The following is a 19,212-nucleotide window of genomic DNA, read 5'->3' as shown; positions in this document are numbered from 1 at the left end:
CTTGCTGGAGAGTGACCAGACTGCTTTGAGCAGATAGCAAGGCAACAGTAACTTAAATAAACAGTTATTGTAACTAAGGTATGTAAAAGAGCATCACTGAATGCTTAACATGTCAAACCTTGGAGCAGATGGGCTACAGCAGCAGAAGTAGAGCATAATGGGCGCCACTCGTGTCAGCTAAGAACAGGAAACTCGTGCTATAGTTCATACATGAAAGCATGGATCCATCATGCGTGGTACCAAGGGTTTGGTTGTTAATTAGAGAATGCTTAATGATTCAAAAAGAATCAATCAAAGCTCTGAGGGTTTATAGATCCCTGGTTGATAATGAGTTTTAAATAAACATTCAGTTTCCCTAGAAAGAAAGAAAGAAAGAAAGAAAGAAAGGGAGAAAGAAAAAGAAAGAATCCACAGTGTTGCAGAAATGAGTCAATGGAAATTCTTAGTGTTCCCGTGTGCTGTGTGACAGTGGCTATCTTGAATTTCAAATGTCTTCTGTTTTGCAGTTTCTCTCTCTTTCCATGAACTGCTCACACTCCACTCCTTTAAACAAACACCCACTTGTTACCACGGTACCAGGTTCTCTCATGGAAAAAATACATCACACTGAACCCAAGGCACAAGTGTCAAAAGTCAGACAAATGTGTATGTCAGCAACCTCATACTGTACTATATATATGCACAAACGTAGAAGGGAGAGGCAGAAAGAGAGAGACAAACAGGGAAAAGTGTGTTTTCTCTCCTCTCTGTTTATCCTGGCACTGAGCAAACCACTTGCCCCGTAAAGCAATGGCAGGAACCAATCTCCTTAAAGTAATTTGCAATCACTGTGCCTGAAAAGGCCTCTCGCATCAATGAGCTTTTGTGAGACCTTTCATTTCAAAGTTGATATGAATTGCTATTCTAGAAATATTTGCTGGCAAAATTTTTGTCAGCAGCCTTGTCAAACTCTTATTTGATTTTGATGAATAAACACTTGGGGAAAAAACCCCAAGACATTTTTCACTTACTCATTCCAAAAGTGTTCCATTGTTGTTTGAACAGATTATATCTTATTTCAGTATCTTTTTGTGTTTAAATGGCGTGATGACCTTTTTATATCCTTTCCGTACACCCTCAGCAGCTTGATAAAAACAGCTCCTGCGCAGAGAGCCAGTGGCTGCTTCTGTCTGCAGATTATGAGATAGAGAATTGGGAAACTGCTCTGAGACCAGACAGCAAACAATCATCAGTTCCTGCAAATGTAGTTGCTCAACTCAGTATGATGAAAGTGTGGTGTGGTACCAAAGAAAGAACAGCTGAGTTTCACAGGTCAGAGTCACGCCGTAGCAAATTCATGTCTGACTGAGAGGTTTTATTTATGTCTTATTGATAATATTAAGCATCAATACAAGGAAAACAAGTGAGTGATAAGCACTGAACATCCATCCATCCATTCTCTGCAGGGTTGGCCTTCCTATTGCTTTCAGAACTGTCCTAATTCTTCATGGCACAGATTCAAGCTGGTGGAAGCAATTTTCAGAGATTTTGGTCCATATTGACATGACAGCATCACACATTTGCTGCAGATTTGTTGCTTGCACATCCATGATGTGAATCTCCTGCTCCACAACTTCCCAAAGGTGCTCAGTCAGATTGAGATCTGTTGACTGTGGAGGCCGTTTGAGTAAAGTGAACTAATTCTCACATTCAAGAAAACAGTTTGAGGTTATTTGAGCTTTGTGACATTGTGTGCTTCTCTGCTGAAAGGAACTATCAGAAGATGGGTATGCTGTGAAACTTTTTCAGACCATTCCATATAAACCCCAGAGATGGTTGTGTGGGAAACTCCCATTAGGTTAGCAGTTTCTGAACACTTAGACCAGCTCATCTTGGACCAACAACCATGCCACGGTCAGAGTCACCTACATCAATCTTTTCTTCCTTATTCTTATGCTCGGCTTCAGAATTAACATGTTAAATGCATTGAATGGCTGTGTGATTAGCTCATTAGATATTAAAAAACAGTTGAATGGGTGTACCTAGTCAGTTGCTCGGTGCCTGTATTTCCCCAAATTAACATGAATAATTTATTGTAAAAAAACAAATTAGCTTAAGACAAGATTTGTCTCCAGAAAGTCCTTTAATGGAGCACTTCAGGTCCAATGAACAGACAAAAATATAATTAAATAAAAAAGAACTACTAAGTCCATTACTATGCATATATACGTAGACAAATGTATAAGACAAAGTTAAAGAAGCATGCATCAGCATTTACTGCTTCAATATGTCTGCATAAAACTTAATGTAGCTTCTAGTGTGGCTGCAGATTTTTGGGGGGTTGTTATGTATCTTCTTACAGCAGTGAAACACCCAAATATACTGAATAACTATAACATTTTGTCTGGCTTTTCCACGGTAACATATTCAGTTTTCAAAGCAACTCATTAAAATCTGCAAAGCAAAAAAAGGTTTAGTACTACTTGCTTTCCTATATCCCATAAGGCCATCGCTATATTGAGATGAGAAAAACAAACAAGATTTTCACATATAAAAAATGTTTTATTTTTATTCCCTGAATGATTGCATTAATATGAAAGAGCAGCTATAATGTCAGCTTGAGAATACAATTAGTAAATAAAATATGGATAAACAGGTTTTTATTTCCTCATTTCTGACCTTCAAAGTCCTGATCCTAAAGATTAGCTGGAAGTTAAAAAAAACGATAATAACTTTTAGGGGAAAGTAATGTGTGAGAGTCACTGACTGCAAATCAAATAACTTCTGGCAGATTAGGAGAAAAGTTGATTGATGTGCTCAGCCCTTGTCACCTAAACCAAGTTTGTAATAAAAATGTGTAAAAAAAGAAAAAGAAGAAAAAAGTAATCAAGTAAAGTCAAAGTCAAAGACGTATTAATAACTTCTGTCAGCTTTCCAGATTGAAAAACTAGAGTTTGGTCATTATGCTCCCGAGGATGGGGCAAGCAAACTTCATTCCTATTGACATTTGATAAAGGCACGTCACATTGATGGATATTAGCTGTCTCGGTCATCTGAATGTAAAGCAGGAGCACTTTGGCGTCTCTAGACAGCCATCCGTTGTTACTGACGGCCTTGTCCCACACAAACTGATGTGATGTGACAGTGTTAGAAGCACAGTGGCAGTTTAATGCGACGAAGCCAGCTGGCTTCACAATCAATAAACTCACGGTGCTAACTCTAATAGTCTACACCTGATCCACGAAAAAACCCAACAACAGACAAGCTATTTTTGTTTTCTACCATGCACTCAATTTCTTTGGAGGATGTGAAATAAGCAAATATAACACAAGCAAACAGGTTCAAGTTTGAGTGATAAACAAAACCAATTAATGTCAAAAAAAGTCAAAGAACATTTGTCATTTGCCACTTTCTTGCAGTCACATTAAATCTTTGAATTTCTATTGTGCATATGAACAGATATTAAGGTATTAGTTTTTCTAAAAGGTGTACGTATTGTCCAAGAATTGAGACACACAGAGAGGGAGACCAGTAGGTATTCTAGTCTAGAGTATTAAAACATGCATGTGTACATATGTACAGAAACACCAAAAGCTTGTGTGATGTCAGGCTGATGGGGCTGATGTGGTCACAGGTGCTCTTCTATTTCTTTTGGAGTTTTGTGTTTCTGCTTTTCTCCCTAGCCGCCAGCGATCGCCTCTTCCTGCTGGACAGGGCTCCCACAGGTCGGATCTTCATCTCAGAGAAGTCGAGGGATGTCAGGTGGCCCTTCCACGGTTCCCAGTTCACCCCCTGACAGCAAAAACAGCAGATTGAGAGAGAAGCTGATTGGGGCAAAGTAGGGAAGAGGAGAAATGTCGTATGTTTAGCAGGAGAGTCGTAATGAAAGGGGGAGACAGCGAGCGGAGAGATCGAGTCGCGAAAGAGGCAAGTGGCATGACAGGCAGGCGGAATGACATGCAGTAATAAATACCTACCGCTGCTTCATTTCATGTGAGTACAAACTTGTTTTGACTGTTATTGCATTTTGCCGACAAACATTGCAGGAGACATCTGCAACGGCAATATTATGGATGAAATCTCGACAAGAGCAGAGAAATCCCCTGGCATTTCCTTCGGTATCAGTCTTCCTTAGACATAATAACTGTTGTTGTTACCCGAGCAGCCTGGTAAAAACACTTATGGTTTATAGCTGGTGTGAGAAATGTGTTTTCTTATCACTTCTGATGGATGTTGGCCATTTCTGCTTCACCTCAACAATCCAAAACAAAACAAGTAGAAGTGGGCTGGGGTGAAGCTGTCTTTGATTGCTGACCAGGGAGCAGCCTCCCAGAAAGCTTTTGTTTTTTCCTTCTTTTTGTTCCTGTTGTTTCCATATAAGATGCTTAGTAAAGATCCTAAATAACAGGGATGTGTTTTTCCTTCACAGCCAACACTCGTGTGTTGTTTTAAATCCTAACAGAGAATGTTGTAATATATACTGTGAAAAATGGTTAGAAAGGCAACTAAAAATGCATCTGATCTTCAAAATGGAAATGGAAAATGGATTGCATTCAAAGAGCTCTTTTCCAATAGTTTCAGCTGCTCAAAGTACCACAAGCTGCATTCACCTATTCGCACAGTGCCCACTAATACAGATTTATGGATAACCTGCTCTGCATCGCGGGTCACAGCTGGACAGTATCTATTGAATTACATATTTTCAGACTGAAGAGGACTGATAAATAAAAAGAGTAAAAACGATTTTTGAAATCCAAAAGTTTTCTTCAGTATAGTAAAACTCCTAAACTGTTTAGGAGGCAAGCTTTCAGTAATGTTTTCCATAAACATAAAAATGTAATGGTAGAGATGGACTGATGGGACTTGTCCAGAAAACCCATGTTGTTAACTGGTCACGGTCTTCGGGTAATTACAGGGTTAATACAAGTCTATTATGATGTAATATAGTCAGCCACCAACTGGTGAAGCGGTATGGTATAACGATCATACAGTAAAAGTGTGACTTAATGCAAAGCTTAGATTTTATGTTGCCCATCTGGACAAATGGAGCACAAAAGATAAAGGTGCTAGATTTTGTACAGCAGATGAGCAGTATCTTCAATCATGACCTTAAGAAATATGAGTCCAACAAAGAACATATGCAGGCCCTGAGAGATGAATCTGGCCCGAACATCAACATTACTGAAGCGGTGTTGGAAAATCTTGACATAGAATGGAACAAAAGGAAGAAACATCCAGAGAAGAGCGTTGAATGACCTTCAAAAACACCCGGAAAACTATTTCTGAAGGCTACTTAAAGAAATGATAAAAACGATTTCTTGAATAAAGGTGTTCAGATCAAATATTGATTTTCAAGCTCATTAGCAATGCACTAGCTGTTTCTGCATGTATGAATGTTTGCACATTTCAATAAATAACTGCACATATTTCCCATTTTCATTAAAAAAATATAAAGAAATGAGTCTCAAGACATTTGCACAATACTGTTGATTTAAATATGCGTGTGTGTGTTTTTGTGTATGCTATCCAGAAAACTAGAAAATCAACACTGAATCCAATAAATCAGAGTTTACTGCTGCTGAGGTGCTACAGTCTCATTCACTTACCATGCTGTGCCTGGTTTCACCCCATTTGCCGTTAAGGTTGGCCAGGTGGCAGTTTTTGTACCACCAGGCGCCACGGTGACTCAGAGCACAGTTGGTCAGGGCAATGTCATTATCTGAATCAATGGTAGTCCAGGGGAGGCCTTGGTGGTAGGTCATGGCATCACCTGGGGATCATCGAGAAAATTAGGATTGCACCGTTATTACCGTAAGATGGAAGAAACTGAATATAATGCCAAACTCAGGGTGATTCAGTTCTGCAGCACATGTTGTTTCAGCACACTGAGTTATATGTAGACACAGCATAGCTCTCGCTGTGTGTGTCTGTGTCTGTCTGGCTTCAAAGCCCACTTAAGCCTTGCTTTCATCCCTATATAGATACTGTCTATAAGTGACTGAATGTAAGTTTCTGAAACAAATATCCCACCTACTGTTGGGTACATTTCTTTCTCAGCATCCTACAGCATGACCGGTGGGGTGCCTCCCGCTTGAAACCCTTCTATTTTCTGACCCTGTCTGTTTCACTGCTATTTTCGCCATCCCCTTTTGGCTATAACTCATTCCATTTAAGTGCCACAGAGAATATAATTCTTGAAAGCTGTTTGATTTGTCTGCACAGCCTCAGCCTTTTATGTTGCCTATAGTTAAGGAGGAAGACTCACCTGCTGTCCCACTGTATTTGCCAATGGTGAGCTTGAACTTCTGCTTGACTGGTGCAATCTTAAAGTTGTCGTATACAGCATACGCTCTCTCTGAGCCCACACCCAAATCAAACCTCAGCTCATACTGAGTAGGAGTGTTGGTAAGCTCGTATATTTTATCGAGACCTGAGGGAAAACACAAGCAGAGAATATCAAGAACACACTAGACATTCCTCTAATGCTCAAATGTGCATGTTTATGCCTGTCTGCAGAAAAGCCCTCTTTCCCAAAACACTGAAGTGCTTACCAATCCAGAACTCCTCGGTTAAGTTGCCAAAACCTGCAATGTACTGCCTCCAGCGTTTCATAAAGTCCAGCTTGCCAATGTTACGGCGCTGAAGCACCTAAAAGTGGAAAGCACTCATAAGTGTTACACAAACATTTCAAATGGTTTGTTCTAACTATTTAATGCAATCATTAGGGAGTTGAGCCCAATCGATACTGGATTTCCAGATTTGATGCAGAAAATACGTCTTGGAGTCTAATACATTTTTATACACATAACCAGCATTGGGTCAGTTTGTTCACCACTGTTTCTTTGTTATTCAAAGCGAGCCTAATACTGGCTGACAGCATTGACCAGCCAATAAACTGATCAGCCTTTATTAGGGATTCCTTTGGTTTAGCGTTGCAGCTTCACACAAGCATGGAGCTAAAAATCTAAACTGAATCAGGTGAGACCAAGAGTTATTTTAGTCCCATGGCTCATTCAGACTCCAAAAGAAATGAATCCACTTCCCATAATACAACCCAGGAGCAAATAAGTGACACGCACATGCCAGTGTTCATGTAGTCACTCTCATTGTTAGACAAAAGTTCCACACTGTGAGCTTCTTTATTGATATCATATCAAAAATTCCTACCAGCCAGCCACCTCCATCAGTGTCCATGTCGCAGTAAGCTTCTATAGGTTTGGAGCGGTCATTGTTAATATAGACTGTATAGACACCATTCCTCTTATTGCCGTTCTTCATGATCTGAACACAGTCCATGGGGAATGGGTGCAGGAGACCAACTGGTGACGGGGATGTGGTGGGAAGATTATTAGAGTTTTTTTCATACCGATGATTTGTAACAGAGTACAAGATGTTAAGTAACGTGGCACAAACCTGTTTTGAAGATGGTTTCTACCACCTTGCTCCTCTTGTTGCCCCTGTAGGCAATAATAGTGACAATGTACCTCTTCCCCATCTCAAGACTTGATGCAGCAAAGCTGCTCTCACCGGCTACAAGCTGCTTTTCAACAGTCTGATGAAAACATATAACAGAACACTGAATATAATAGCATCACATTATGGATTTAACATTTCGGACTAAACAGAAAAGTAAATTGTGTTAGGTTTAATTACTTAGATCTCAATTTTAAAAAGACAGCAAACAGCAACAAAAGAAGCTGATTACTACCAGGTTTGCTTTGTTTATTGCCACAAGAGGTCAGTGTTCTACAGAGATTAAGATTAACGTGCACCTTTAGCCCCAGTCAATTTCCCAAATGTCATTTAAATGACTGAGACTAGGAGAACATGTTGCCCAGAGATTCTGCTTATAACCAGTACAGAATAAGAGGAATCATCCTTCACCTTCAGGTCTTGTTTTTTTTTGCTGCTAAAGTTACACAAGAAGTGAAAACAAAATAATATCTGAGAAATTGCGCCTTTGAATATTATAGGTGGTTTATAAGTGCTCTATGGTGCAAACACATATGTGCTAATCATTATGGCGACTTACCTCCATGTTTCCCTCTTCATCCCTGTAGGTGAGGATGTAACCCTCAATGTCAGCCAGAGGAGGAGTCCAAGTTAAAGAAGCAGAGTCCAGGGTCACATCTACAGCCCTCAGATCCTTGGGAGAATCAATGTCTGGTGGGTATGAGTGCAAATCAAAGTGGATTACAGCTCAGCGACAGTCATTTAGTCATTAATGCATTTGATAATATCATGTTTTCATTTGGTAAATAAACGTGTGCTCCATTTACGAACCTTTAGCCCAAAAATTTAAACTGTGAAGAACAAATTAATGATTTCTATAAACAATAGGTGCTTTTACATGGTTTTTACTGATAATGTTAATCATTCGTCTGTCTATTATTTTCCTCTGTGAACCTAAAATGTAGAGCTTTTGATTCAGGCCGATTAAATTGGCAATTTAGATTTTCAGACTTTCTCCACATGAAACACAACACAAGATATGACAACCATCTACCTGCACAGTTACAATTTGCCTGTGCAGATAAGCTAGTACTTATGCTTTCTTATTTAAATGCTTTGGGAGTTTGACCTGAAGCAGAAGCTGAGATAATTTGTCTGACACCGAGATGCCTGTTAGAGCAGTTGGAGCTTTAACCTCCCATGGCTCAAGAAATTAGGGGAAGTCTATGCCACCATAACGTGCAAAATCATCCCAAACCATCTTCTGTTTGTATTAAAAAATTACTTTTTTTTTTTTTTTAAATAAAAGGGCAAAACAGCGTGAAGAGTGACATTTTGAGCAGCACCTTGGGTATCATAAGGAGAATGAAACGCTCCTGACAAATCTGTGAAACAGTTTGGTTCGAGACAGCTTTAAATGACATAATAATGGTGCTTTTTACTAGGTCCAGTAAAGTCACAAATGTAATAACATGTTCCTTTATGTGTCCCAGATGATATCGTTTGACACAGTAACGCTCCTGTTTGAACACAGCACCACACTGGCCTTCTGCCCGCCCGAGTTACGATGAGAAAAGTTTATCATCCAAAACTCGGTCATTTGCTGCCTAATTGAAAAAGACCCAGCTTTCACTTAGTGCTCCCAGATGATTTTACAGATCATCTGCGAATCACAAAGATGCCCCTGTTGTAACACAATCACCACGTGCTGCTGCTTTTTACTTCAAACTAACCTCTGAGGCACGCCATGTGACCTGACCTCCCAGGCCTCTGGGAATCATATTCCAGTCAGAGAGGTGGTCTTCGGTACTTTAGAGGTTCCAAACAAACAAATTTTGACTCTGTGATTGCATGTTAGTTCATTTAAAAATCTCCAGCTATACTTAATCTTTGATCCCTCTCAATACCAAGCTATGCCAAGAAGTACAACTTATTCCATTGTTTGTCATCAGAAAGAAATGTAAAAAGATTTCTAGTCAACTCCACAGCAGTCAAGTCGGTGCAAACTGGTGGTCTCTTCATCAGAAACTCACTGAGTTTGAATCATCTGCAGCTGCTCAGAGAACGTGATGCCTTTTTGCCTTTTTTTCCAACCAATATACCCCCAAAACTAGGGCATATGTACTTTAGTAATAATTTACTGGTCTCAGGTTCGGATCTTTTTATTACCAGTATAAAAGCAATAACATGTTTGAGCTTTTGCATTTGAAAACACCTGGGACTGATTACTAAAAGAAGGTACTGATGGACCCTGTGCAGCTTTTCATGTCTAGTAAGAAAGAATACTAAATAAATTGCTTTGGATGAACTACAATTTAATGGTGTCTTCCTCTGCCTCTGTAGGAAATTGTAAGAAATTCTGATATTCTGGTAGTTTTTGTGCAATACTGCTGACACATAACAAAAGGACACTCAAATGTTGCTGTTCATTATCAAGGAAATAATGTTGAGCTGCACCATTGTTTATTCTTTTGGGCATTCTCCATCTTGCCATGAAGTGTCATAAAATTTAGTTGGGTAGATTTTTGGGGGCTTTCTCATCCTAACAGAGAGTCAGACCCACAAACAGGTAAACACTATTTAAAAGTAATGGGTATTTTCAGCATTTACAGCCAGTTAAAGCTCAGAGTTGGCTCATGTAAACATTCAATTAAGGACTACTTTAATAGGAGAAACTGGTTTTGCAACATCCTGCTGCTCTGCCCAAATGCATCAATGTATTTAACAGTAGAACCCAAGCCTGCAACAAATTTAAGAGAAGAAAAATGACCTTTTTCAATGTTTCATAAGAAAGAAGAGTTTCAATATCGCCAAAAGGGGGGGGGGGAATCCACTTGCTCATATTGTATTGACCTGTCTGTGCTTTTGTTGAAATCTTCCTGGTTGCTTTGTCCCCCTTGACGGCCCAAATGTAGACAGTGTAGAGAACTCCAGGCCTCAGGCTAGTCAGCATGTAAGAGGTCCTGTCAGACCCAACAGGGATTTCCTCACTAGAGCCCTCAGAAGAGGTGTAGGTAAGGATGTAGCCATCAATTTCTGCCTGGGCTGGATCCCATGACACAGTGAAGCTGGATTCTGTTTCATCTCGGGCTAAGAGGTTAGCAGGAGCATCCAGTTCTAAGGGAAGATGTTAGTAGAAGAGGTTTACTGCACTACTCATGCACATTTCAAGAACTGCTTGTGCAAACTACAAGATGTGTTGTTTCATCTTTCACTACATCAGGGGGATGAAACAACTTAGCTTGAATTTTCTACAAGCATTAGTATCATGATTGTGAGTACGTGATGAATACTGATGTTTTTTAAGTTCACTTTGTCCATTTAGAAACCTGGTGGTTTGCGTCACATTTCACAGGCCCAAAGTGGTTTAAAGGAAATGATGAGTCAGGACTTCAGTTAGAAACTATTCAGCTCCTAAGTGGTCTCTTTAACTGTGTTTAACTGTGTTTTATAATCTAAAATTATATCTACTGATTCCTGCCTTAATGTGGTCTGATGATCCACTTAAGATTTTCTCTCGCCAAACAGGTGAATAGGAACATCCAGTTCTGTACAAAAACATGATTAAGAGCATAGAGATCAGGCGAATTACTTGATTTTTGTGAAGAGGATTAAAAATTTAACTGCCTGTTTGATTGTCAGAAAGGAGAGTACTTATTACTTGAATATGGTATTTATATTTGATGATGCACGGAGATTTTTTGGTCAAATATTCCTCTGATATTGCTGAAAATGTCTTGTTTTTCTGTCAAGAAACATTTCAGTTTCAGCTCTGTTTTTTGCTATGTTATAGGTCCAAGGTGCTGTAGTTTGAAGAAGAAAAGTACTTGTGATCATCGCAGTTCAAAAACTGCTGACATACATTATGTCATGACTGAAAATGGCTTTAAGAGAACTCTTCAATCCATGCTTCCCTTGCAATCAAAGACGCTAAGAAGCAACTGAAATTAACATACTGTTGAATAAAAGATGTTGGGATGAAGTTCTCCAATATGCTGGCTAAACTGAATGGATCTGAGTCTGCATGAATCAAGGAAGGGTCCTTCGACTGGAAAGGAACTATAAAAGGAGCAACTGCTCCGAATAGTGAGTATAATAGTCAATGGGAAAGAGCAGGCCAGAGTGCCTCCCTGCACTGCAGGCATGACTGACTCAGAGGAAATCGCTGGGTTGTTCCAGTACATGCTGTGAGCTGGCACATGACTGCTCAGGAAGAGCTGAGGTAAGTTATTGGGGAAAAAGATGTCTGGGCTGCTTTCCCCCTTATTGACCCAAAGAAGAAGTTGGCAAGTAGATGGATGAACTGATGAATGGATACATTGGAAAATTGCTTTAAACAAACAAGCTGATTCTGATTGGTCTACCATCTGAGAGACATTTTTTTAAGGTTTACAAGGAGGTTGACTTGCTGTCTTGTCAGAAAAGCTGTAATTATGGGGCATCTGAAGCTCTAGGGTATTAAACATGAATTTACTAGTCAGACAATTTGTTTTAACAAAACTGGCATCTGACACCTGTCTCAGCTTGTGTTGAGATCTTCCTGCTGGCTTTGTCTCCCTTGACAGCCCAGATGTAAAAAGTGTAGAGGAGCCCAGGCCTCAAACCAGTCAACAAATAATCAGACTCATCTGCCCCCACTGGGATTTCCCCACTAGAGCCGTCTTCAGAGGACGTGTAGGTTAGCATGTAGCCATCAATTTCTGCCTGGACGGGATCCCATGAAACACTGAAACTGGATTCTGTTTCATCTTCTGCTAAGAGGTTAGCAGGCGCATCCAGTTCTAGGGGAAGATATTAATACACAAACTCTAATGATGAATATTACAGTCATCTGGAATATTATGGGTGACAAATTAAATTAATCTAAAACATGTGAAGGAATATAATAAATCCAGTTATTTGGTTGATAAACCTTGTGAAAACTGTATGTCAAGGTGACGGTAGACCAGTGCTGACAATTTAGAATTAATACTTTTGGAGGAATTGGGAAGGGTTAGCGATTTACTCAAACATGTTCAAACAATCATGTTAAAGTCAGTATTTGTGTGAACAACTCGATTCTTCAACACGTTCTGAACTCTTTTGGACAAACTATCTTGTCATTTCTTTAAGTAGTTTTCAGCATTAGTTCTCCAGACTTCAACAGAAGATCCAATGTGTTTTACACACAGCATTAGACACTCACTGATGTACCTCTCTCCTGAGGTTTTGATGATGATTTTACTAAAAAAATTCAAATTTTGATTCATCACTCCCTAAGCTCTGTGGCACTGATTTGCAGTCTGATTCCTCTGTGATTTAACATTCCTCAGTCTTCTCCCTGTTTCCCTTCCTTAAGAATCGCTTCTTGACAGCCACCTTTCCACTGAGACCATTTCTGATGAGGCTTCAGTGAACAATAGATGAATCTGAAGGAGAAATGCAAACATGTTCCACTTTGCTGACCAAAACTAAAGGGCCAGACACTCTCTCAGATCCTGTGGCAGGACTTTGCTGGTGTGTTTCCTATTTCTTATGGACAGGACTTTCAGGTACTGTTCATCTGCTGTAGATAGCCTACCGCTTCTTCTTTTCTCCTTAAATATTTTTGAGGACACACTACACATTATCCTGATATATGCCAAGATTTTGGCCAACAGGTAGTTCAAAAATTAGATTTTATGCCTGTCAAACTGTGTTATCTTTGGCATTTTTCATAGATTCAAACAAGAAATGGGAACGAATTATATGTCTCTGCAACAGGCTGGTGGTAATAAAGCCTGAAAATACAATTTAAAATCAGTTCTTTGCAAAGTTATGTGTCATGTGTAGACACCAATAAAGCCAGGGGAACTATTGCTCAATAACTCTTTAGAAAATTACAAGAAAGTCTGCCTCACTCGGAGCAAAATTTAAAAAAAAAAAAGAGGGATGACTCAAGACTTTTGGATAATATTGTATCTTTATACGTAACATAAAATATATTATCATGTAAGAGGCAAGGAAATGGGTTTTGTTTAACTTTGATATTAACCATTTAATGCTGAGGTTTGAAAAGAAAGTTAAATTTCTGAGACCTGTCTCAGCTTGTGTCGAGATCTTCCTGCTGGCTTTACTCCCTTTGACAGCCCAGATGTAGACAGTGTAGAGGACCCCAGGCCTCAGGCCAGTCAGCATGTATGAAGTACTGTCAGACCCAATTACAATTTCTTCACTTGAGCCCTCAGAAGAGCTATATGTTAGCATGTAGCCATCAATTTCTGCCTGAGGGGGATCCCAGTGCACCCTGAAGCTGAACTCTGTCTCATCTTGGGCGAAGACGTTAGTAGGAGCATCCAGGTCTGCACAGGGAGTTGTAGTTAGTCGACACTGGTAAAAACATGTAATTACAGCTGTTGCAAACAGAAAAACTAAAAAAATCAGCAGTGCGGAGCTTCACCTGTATCTAGAAGCAGAAGACACTGGAATAGATGTCAAACTTGGATTATACTCTGTGGTGAGCTTTAGCAGCTCTCTAGCCTTAAACAACAGCCCCTCTTATATAAAGCTGTTGTTTTTCATATATGACATATATGAAAAATCTTTTCAATGGTATCCAAAAATACCACATTCAACTATTTCGACACATTTTTTTATTGAATCCAAGTTTGACGGCATGACACACTGATATGTAAGCAGTGGTACTAGGAGCTACTTGTAAGCAAAGAACATGCAAATTCTACATCGCATACATTTTACTAAGAGCAGGTAAACATTGTTAAGAATTGTTAAGAAACTAAAGTCATACTATGCTGTCAAGGAAAACTAATTCTATTACTAGCTCAGTCTGTTTCACCAGCTTGTGCCGTCACAGTCATTGTGATCCTGATGCGTAAAGATATTTTTTAAAGCACTCATACTTCTTGTTCTGCTGACTTTCTTCCAAAAATATCAATACCAGCAGACAGCAACAGCTGCTAATCTGCACAACAGCCAGATTAAGAGACACGAGAAGTGTCTTGCTCTGTTGACCAAGCAAAATGCTTCTGCTCAAACTTCTTATGAACATTCAGCCCGAGGCTAAACTGGGCTGCTTTTAAATGAGGTGTACCACCTAATTATGTTAAACAGCGTTTTTCACACAGAGTTCAAGTTCCACTCTTGGCAGATGGATAAGAGGGGCTGGTGTGCTAAGTGTGGAATGTCTATGTTAATGCTTTTCACACATTGCCAGAAAAAAACCTAGCATGCACAAGATCAAGAGGTAATAATTGACCAATTATCTGTATGTTTTTTAAGGTCGTACATAAAGGAGCTTAAGAAAAAGAGACCCTAAAATCAACCTTACTTCAGTTCACAGACTGCTCCAAGTTCAAAGGCAGCAAAGAACAGTTGCGCTTTTGATCACTTTTCAGAGAATCAAAGGCTATTGTGCAATCGGTAAAAAAGAGACAGAAGATAAAAGCATTTGTGTACACTTTCAGCACCATTGTTAAAAAAAAGAGGGGATAAGAGTTTCTTTTTTCTGCCTTACCTTTGTAGATATTCCTAGCTGACCTCCAAATTACGATTCCTCTGTGGGAGTCTTCAATGACTGACAGCCAAATAATCAAATCAGTCTCTACTGTAATGTTTCCCCTTTCAGCACTTACTTGTTTCAGCTTCTGTTGAACTCTTTCTGCTGACTTTGTCTCCCTTATAGGCCCAGATATAGACAGTATGGAGAACTCCAGGCCTCAAGCCTATCAGCCTGTATGAGGTACTATCACGTGCTACAGAGATGTCTGAACTGGATCCCTCAGCAGAAGTGTAACTCAGCATGTATCCCTCTATTCCAGCCTGGGCTTGATCCCAGGAGACTGTTGCAGTGTCCTCTGTTACTTCGGTAGTGACGAGATTTGTTGGAGCATCAATATCTGAAGACGTAAAAAAGGAAAGAAAAAAAAGCATCAAAAAGAGCTGAAAAAGTCAAACAACCCATTAGAAATATGTTCATATATGCATCCACATACATCCCACACGTGGATACTAAATGTATAAAATGAAATTCTACATAAAAATATAGAAAAAGAAAATAAACACTGAAGGAACAGAAGCAGACGGTACTGTAGAGAAACTGTGCACATGTTCTGTACCAGAATACTAAATACAGCTGCTGAACTCACTTAAAGGTAAAGCAGTGAAGTGGTATTTTTATTAAACATAAACACTAGCTAAATGCCAGATTTAAATGTGTGTTGTTGAGAGTTTCTTCACATCATTGGCACAGTTTGCTTCCTCGGTATATTGAGATAGTCTGTTCCAGAGTTTGGGGGCATAAACACCAAAAGCTGCATCCCCAATTTCTCTCTGTGAGGAATACTGTATATCTAAGAGTTTGGCAGTAGAGGATGTTTGAGTGCGAGAAATATAAGATGGTCCAGATGGTCCAAGGCCATTTAAGTAAGAGTATTTTTTAAAGCAGTTCTGCAAGATACTGGAAGCTAATGTAGCTCTGCTAAAACTGGAGCGATGTGCTCTGTTATTCTCTCGTTTTACTTAATAACCTTGCAGCAGAGTATTGGATAAGCTGCAGTCTACTGATAATCTTTTTAGGAAATCCAACAAAATGAGAATTGCAGTAATCCAGTCTACTAAAAATGAAAAAAGATTTTCAGAGTCGTGGCGAGCCAGGATACTGTGAGATAAGGTTGTATAATGAAAAAAAAAACGAGCTCATACAATAAGAAAAGTAGAATACCTGGACAACATTAGCCAGGGTCTATTGGCAAACTTTACAAGACTAAACAACATAACCCTGAAGTAGCTACTTAAACAAATGAAGTGCCGTCAGTTCTGTAGATAAAACAAATCCTCATAAATACATGACCTGGGTTTTCTGTCAGTGCCTTTTATAATAGCCAATATAATAGCCAATAATTTCTTAGTTATTGGTAATTATTAGTGCATTTTATGTATATTATGGTTTTATATTTTTACAAATATTTTCAATTTTTTATTAAGGGTTATTGTGGTGTACTTTAGGTGTATGAATGCTGGCCAGACTTTTCAAAACTGAAAGCGTCACAAATGTGTAAGATATAGTCACAGGTAACTCCACTGATGAGGTGATGAGGGCTGTTGCTAACAGTCAAACAAACATCAGTTGATGAGAAAGATCCAAGGTTTTGAGATCTCTGTGGTTAATAGACAGTACAGTACTTAACACTTGTTAAACCGGACATTCAAATTGAAGGGTTATACAGAGAGGACTTTAAGAAGTTAACATCTAACTTCTGCAGACACCATTATTCTTTTTTCTTAGAAGCATGTAAGTAGTCTATAATTACCCACTTAGCCACCAGTTGCTCATGGATTTGATAGACAGTCTTCTTGCCTATTAGTTCACTTTAGCTGATTTAACACCACATTGCAGCCCTGCATTTTTCTACACATTCCTTGTAGCAAGGACACTATGATGCTGTCAGATCAGACATTAGCAGTCTTCACAGTCTTTCCTGGAAGACCGACAATGTGTTGTGCTTTTCTTGATGTGTGCACAGAAAGTGAAAAAAGAGTGGGGGAGACAATAAAATAGAATAATAAAAACAATAAAAACTGAAGACAGCTTCAGAGACATTCAAATTGCTGACTTTCTTACCTCAACACAGCTGGCAAAATTGAGGTGAAGTTCAAATTGTTGGTTTTGAAAACAAAACCAACAAATTGTGACACAGGAAATGTGTTTGGCCAGGCATTTTCTGACCATTTCACAAGCGCTTCTAAAAGGTTTCACCGACCCCTGAAAAACAGCCCGTTCAAATATTCTGCAACAGTTTTTGTCAAGAATAGAGCACTTTGAAGAAATCTCACTGATGGCTGTCTTGCCTTTTTAGTCAGCAGGTCAGGCTGTAACATGGCACATTCGTGATACACATTTTTATCCAACAGAAATGTACATAAGCCTGTTACTGTTTTATTAATGGATGCTGAAGATAAAAAAAAAATGAACAAAAGGGGAATTTGTAACATCAAAGCCACCTAGGGTTACTGATCTGTTCATTGCACTGCAAAGCATGAGCTATAGAGGAAAGACAAGCAGACCAGAACACCGAGCTTCTGTTTCGGTGGCCTCGAGGAAATATGAAGGATGCATACAAGACTCTGGTGAAGCTGTGAGTGTTGTCTGGATGGGCTCTGGGGTCGGTCGAGGTACTCATCACGAAAGTGTAGAGGGGGAGCAACAAAGAAAGTAAGACTGAAAATAAAGTCACAGAGGCATAGTAGGAGAGACACAAAGGAAGTGAAGGGAAATGTAAAAGTAATCATCATTTAGGATTATTCCTCTGTGGCAGCAGTTGAGTCGAGGTCGTTCTTGTGTCAGTGTGCAGTGTGCATCGTGAAAACTGATTGATGATGCATCCAAGAGAAGAAAGGAAGTGTGCAACTGTCTAACTCTATATCCCCTCTTTGTCTCTCCTCTCCTCTCCCTCTGTCACTTCCCTGTCCTTGTGGCTGCACTGCCTGACAGCCTGTCATGAGCTAAACCACAGAAAGAATTTATAATAGCTCCTTTTTATTAGAGCTGTGTGTTTCCTCCAAGGCCTAGAAATGAGAGGTCATTCACTTTTCTAAGAACCTTAACTGAAAAACACTAAACAAGCTTAGTGTTGAACATTTAAGAACATTTTGCAATTAATGACTAATAATGTCAGTTCTGCACCAGAACTGCATGACCTAAAAACAGGAAGTGGCAGTATGTACCACCAGGGAGATGTCATTGCATTCTGGAAATTGGCAGTAACTGTGAGGTGTGAGGCAACAACATATGATGCATGTGGCACAACATATAAAGCCTGTTAGTGCAAAAATGTTTTTCGTTTTGAATTGATCTAAAACACTTGAAAGAACTTATCAGTTTGAATATCTTCATTCTTTTCATCATTCATTATTAAATTATTTGTTATGTGACCTGAATAAAGCTCCTTTAGAACATAGCGGTAGCATTTAGGGCAAGCAAGGCTGGCAGTGCTTTTCCAATAAAATCAGAAAATCACTATAAAAAAAATGAACTTAGTCTCTCTCCTTTCATCTTAAATAGCATTTTGCCATAAAACTTGTCTTACTGCCTTTAAATTATTGCCATCGTGTGTCCACAGTTGGCTATTGTCTCTGGAACCAGGATTTACTCCGCTTGCCTCTCATTCCAATTAAATCTATAGGCCAGCAGAGTTTTCTAGCTGCTTCCACATGCACATTGTGGATAAACCTCTGGTTTCTGACGGGAAATTGATTTGGATACCGGTGCGCTAGACAATCTGCCCTGGCTCTACTTTCAGATCAGTTATCATGTGCATTTTATTAGATTGCACTGTGAAAGAAGCTTTTAATATCTCCTTCAGGACTTTGAATCAGAAATTATGATGGAGAGGGGAACTCAGGTCACCTCTAATTTAATTTAAAAAAAACAAAACTCTTTTAATTAAACCAGAGAAATACCTTGGTTGAACAAATGTACAAACTGTGCTTTGTAATAGATATCTGATTCTCACAGGAGAGCGACCACACGATTTAACTGAATGTGATGCACGACTGTAGAATAAACAGAATATAGTATTTAAAATTAATAGAACATTAGTAGAAATTTGACAGCAGAAATACCAATACTATACAACACTGAATGGGGAAAATCGTTGCAGAATGAGTCATTTTTGCAAACAATTGTATGTACAGTTTGCCAGTAATGCACAGTTTATGTGTAGTGAGGTCTGTTTATAGTGTTTTATTGCTCCTATTATTACTACAATTCTAATCAATTCCTGCAGAATTCATCATGGTGAGCTA

General features: G+C 39.2%; 1 protein-coding gene and 1 long non-coding RNA gene across 2 annotated transcripts in view; one reads left to right on the top strand and one right to left on the bottom strand.

The window, feature by feature from the left end:
* Nucleotides 1–2,116: 2,116 nt before the first annotated feature.
* The window catches only part of tnn (tenascin N), a 39,207-nt gene continuing 22,111 nt past the window's right edge, over nucleotides 2,117–19,212 (bottom strand). Inside the window, exons 9-19 of the mRNA XM_084912991.1 lie at nucleotides 15,042–15,305; nucleotides 13,488–13,751; nucleotides 11,946–12,212; nucleotides 10,285–10,548; nucleotides 8,012–8,142; nucleotides 7,393–7,531; nucleotides 7,147–7,298; nucleotides 6,531–6,627; nucleotides 6,245–6,409; nucleotides 5,586–5,749; nucleotides 2,117–3,771 (exon numbers count right to left, since the gene is read on the bottom strand). Of these exons, the coding sequence (XP_084769117.1) occupies nucleotides 3,622–3,771; nucleotides 5,586–5,749; nucleotides 6,245–6,409; nucleotides 6,531–6,627; nucleotides 7,147–7,298; nucleotides 7,393–7,531; nucleotides 8,012–8,142; nucleotides 10,285–10,548; nucleotides 11,946–12,212; nucleotides 13,488–13,751; nucleotides 15,042–15,305 (2,057 nt within the window). The 3' untranslated portion in view covers nucleotides 2,117–3,621. The remainder of the gene's footprint in view (nucleotides 3,772–5,585; nucleotides 5,750–6,244; nucleotides 6,410–6,530; nucleotides 6,628–7,146; nucleotides 7,299–7,392; nucleotides 7,532–8,011; nucleotides 8,143–10,284; nucleotides 10,549–11,945; nucleotides 12,213–13,487; nucleotides 13,752–15,041; nucleotides 15,306–19,212) is intronic.
* On the top strand, nucleotides 3,728–11,937 carry LOC146367604 (uncharacterized). The gene is made up of 3 exons (XR_014797629.1): nucleotides 3,728–3,972; nucleotides 8,040–8,145; nucleotides 11,225–11,937. It is a non-coding gene; the product is annotated as an uncharacterized LOC146367604 (long non-coding RNA).

The sequence above is a fragment of the Perissodus microlepis genome, chromosome 18 (genome assembly GCF_051167445.1).
Source record: "Perissodus microlepis isolate ML-2025 ecotype Zambia chromosome 18, ASM5116744v1, whole genome shotgun sequence".
In the NCBI taxonomy this organism is placed as follows: domain Eukaryota; kingdom Metazoa; phylum Chordata; class Actinopteri; order Cichliformes; family Cichlidae; genus Perissodus; species Perissodus microlepis.
The sequence above is the reverse complement of the archived record's forward strand: the minus strand, read 5'-3'. Positions and strand labels throughout refer to the sequence as shown.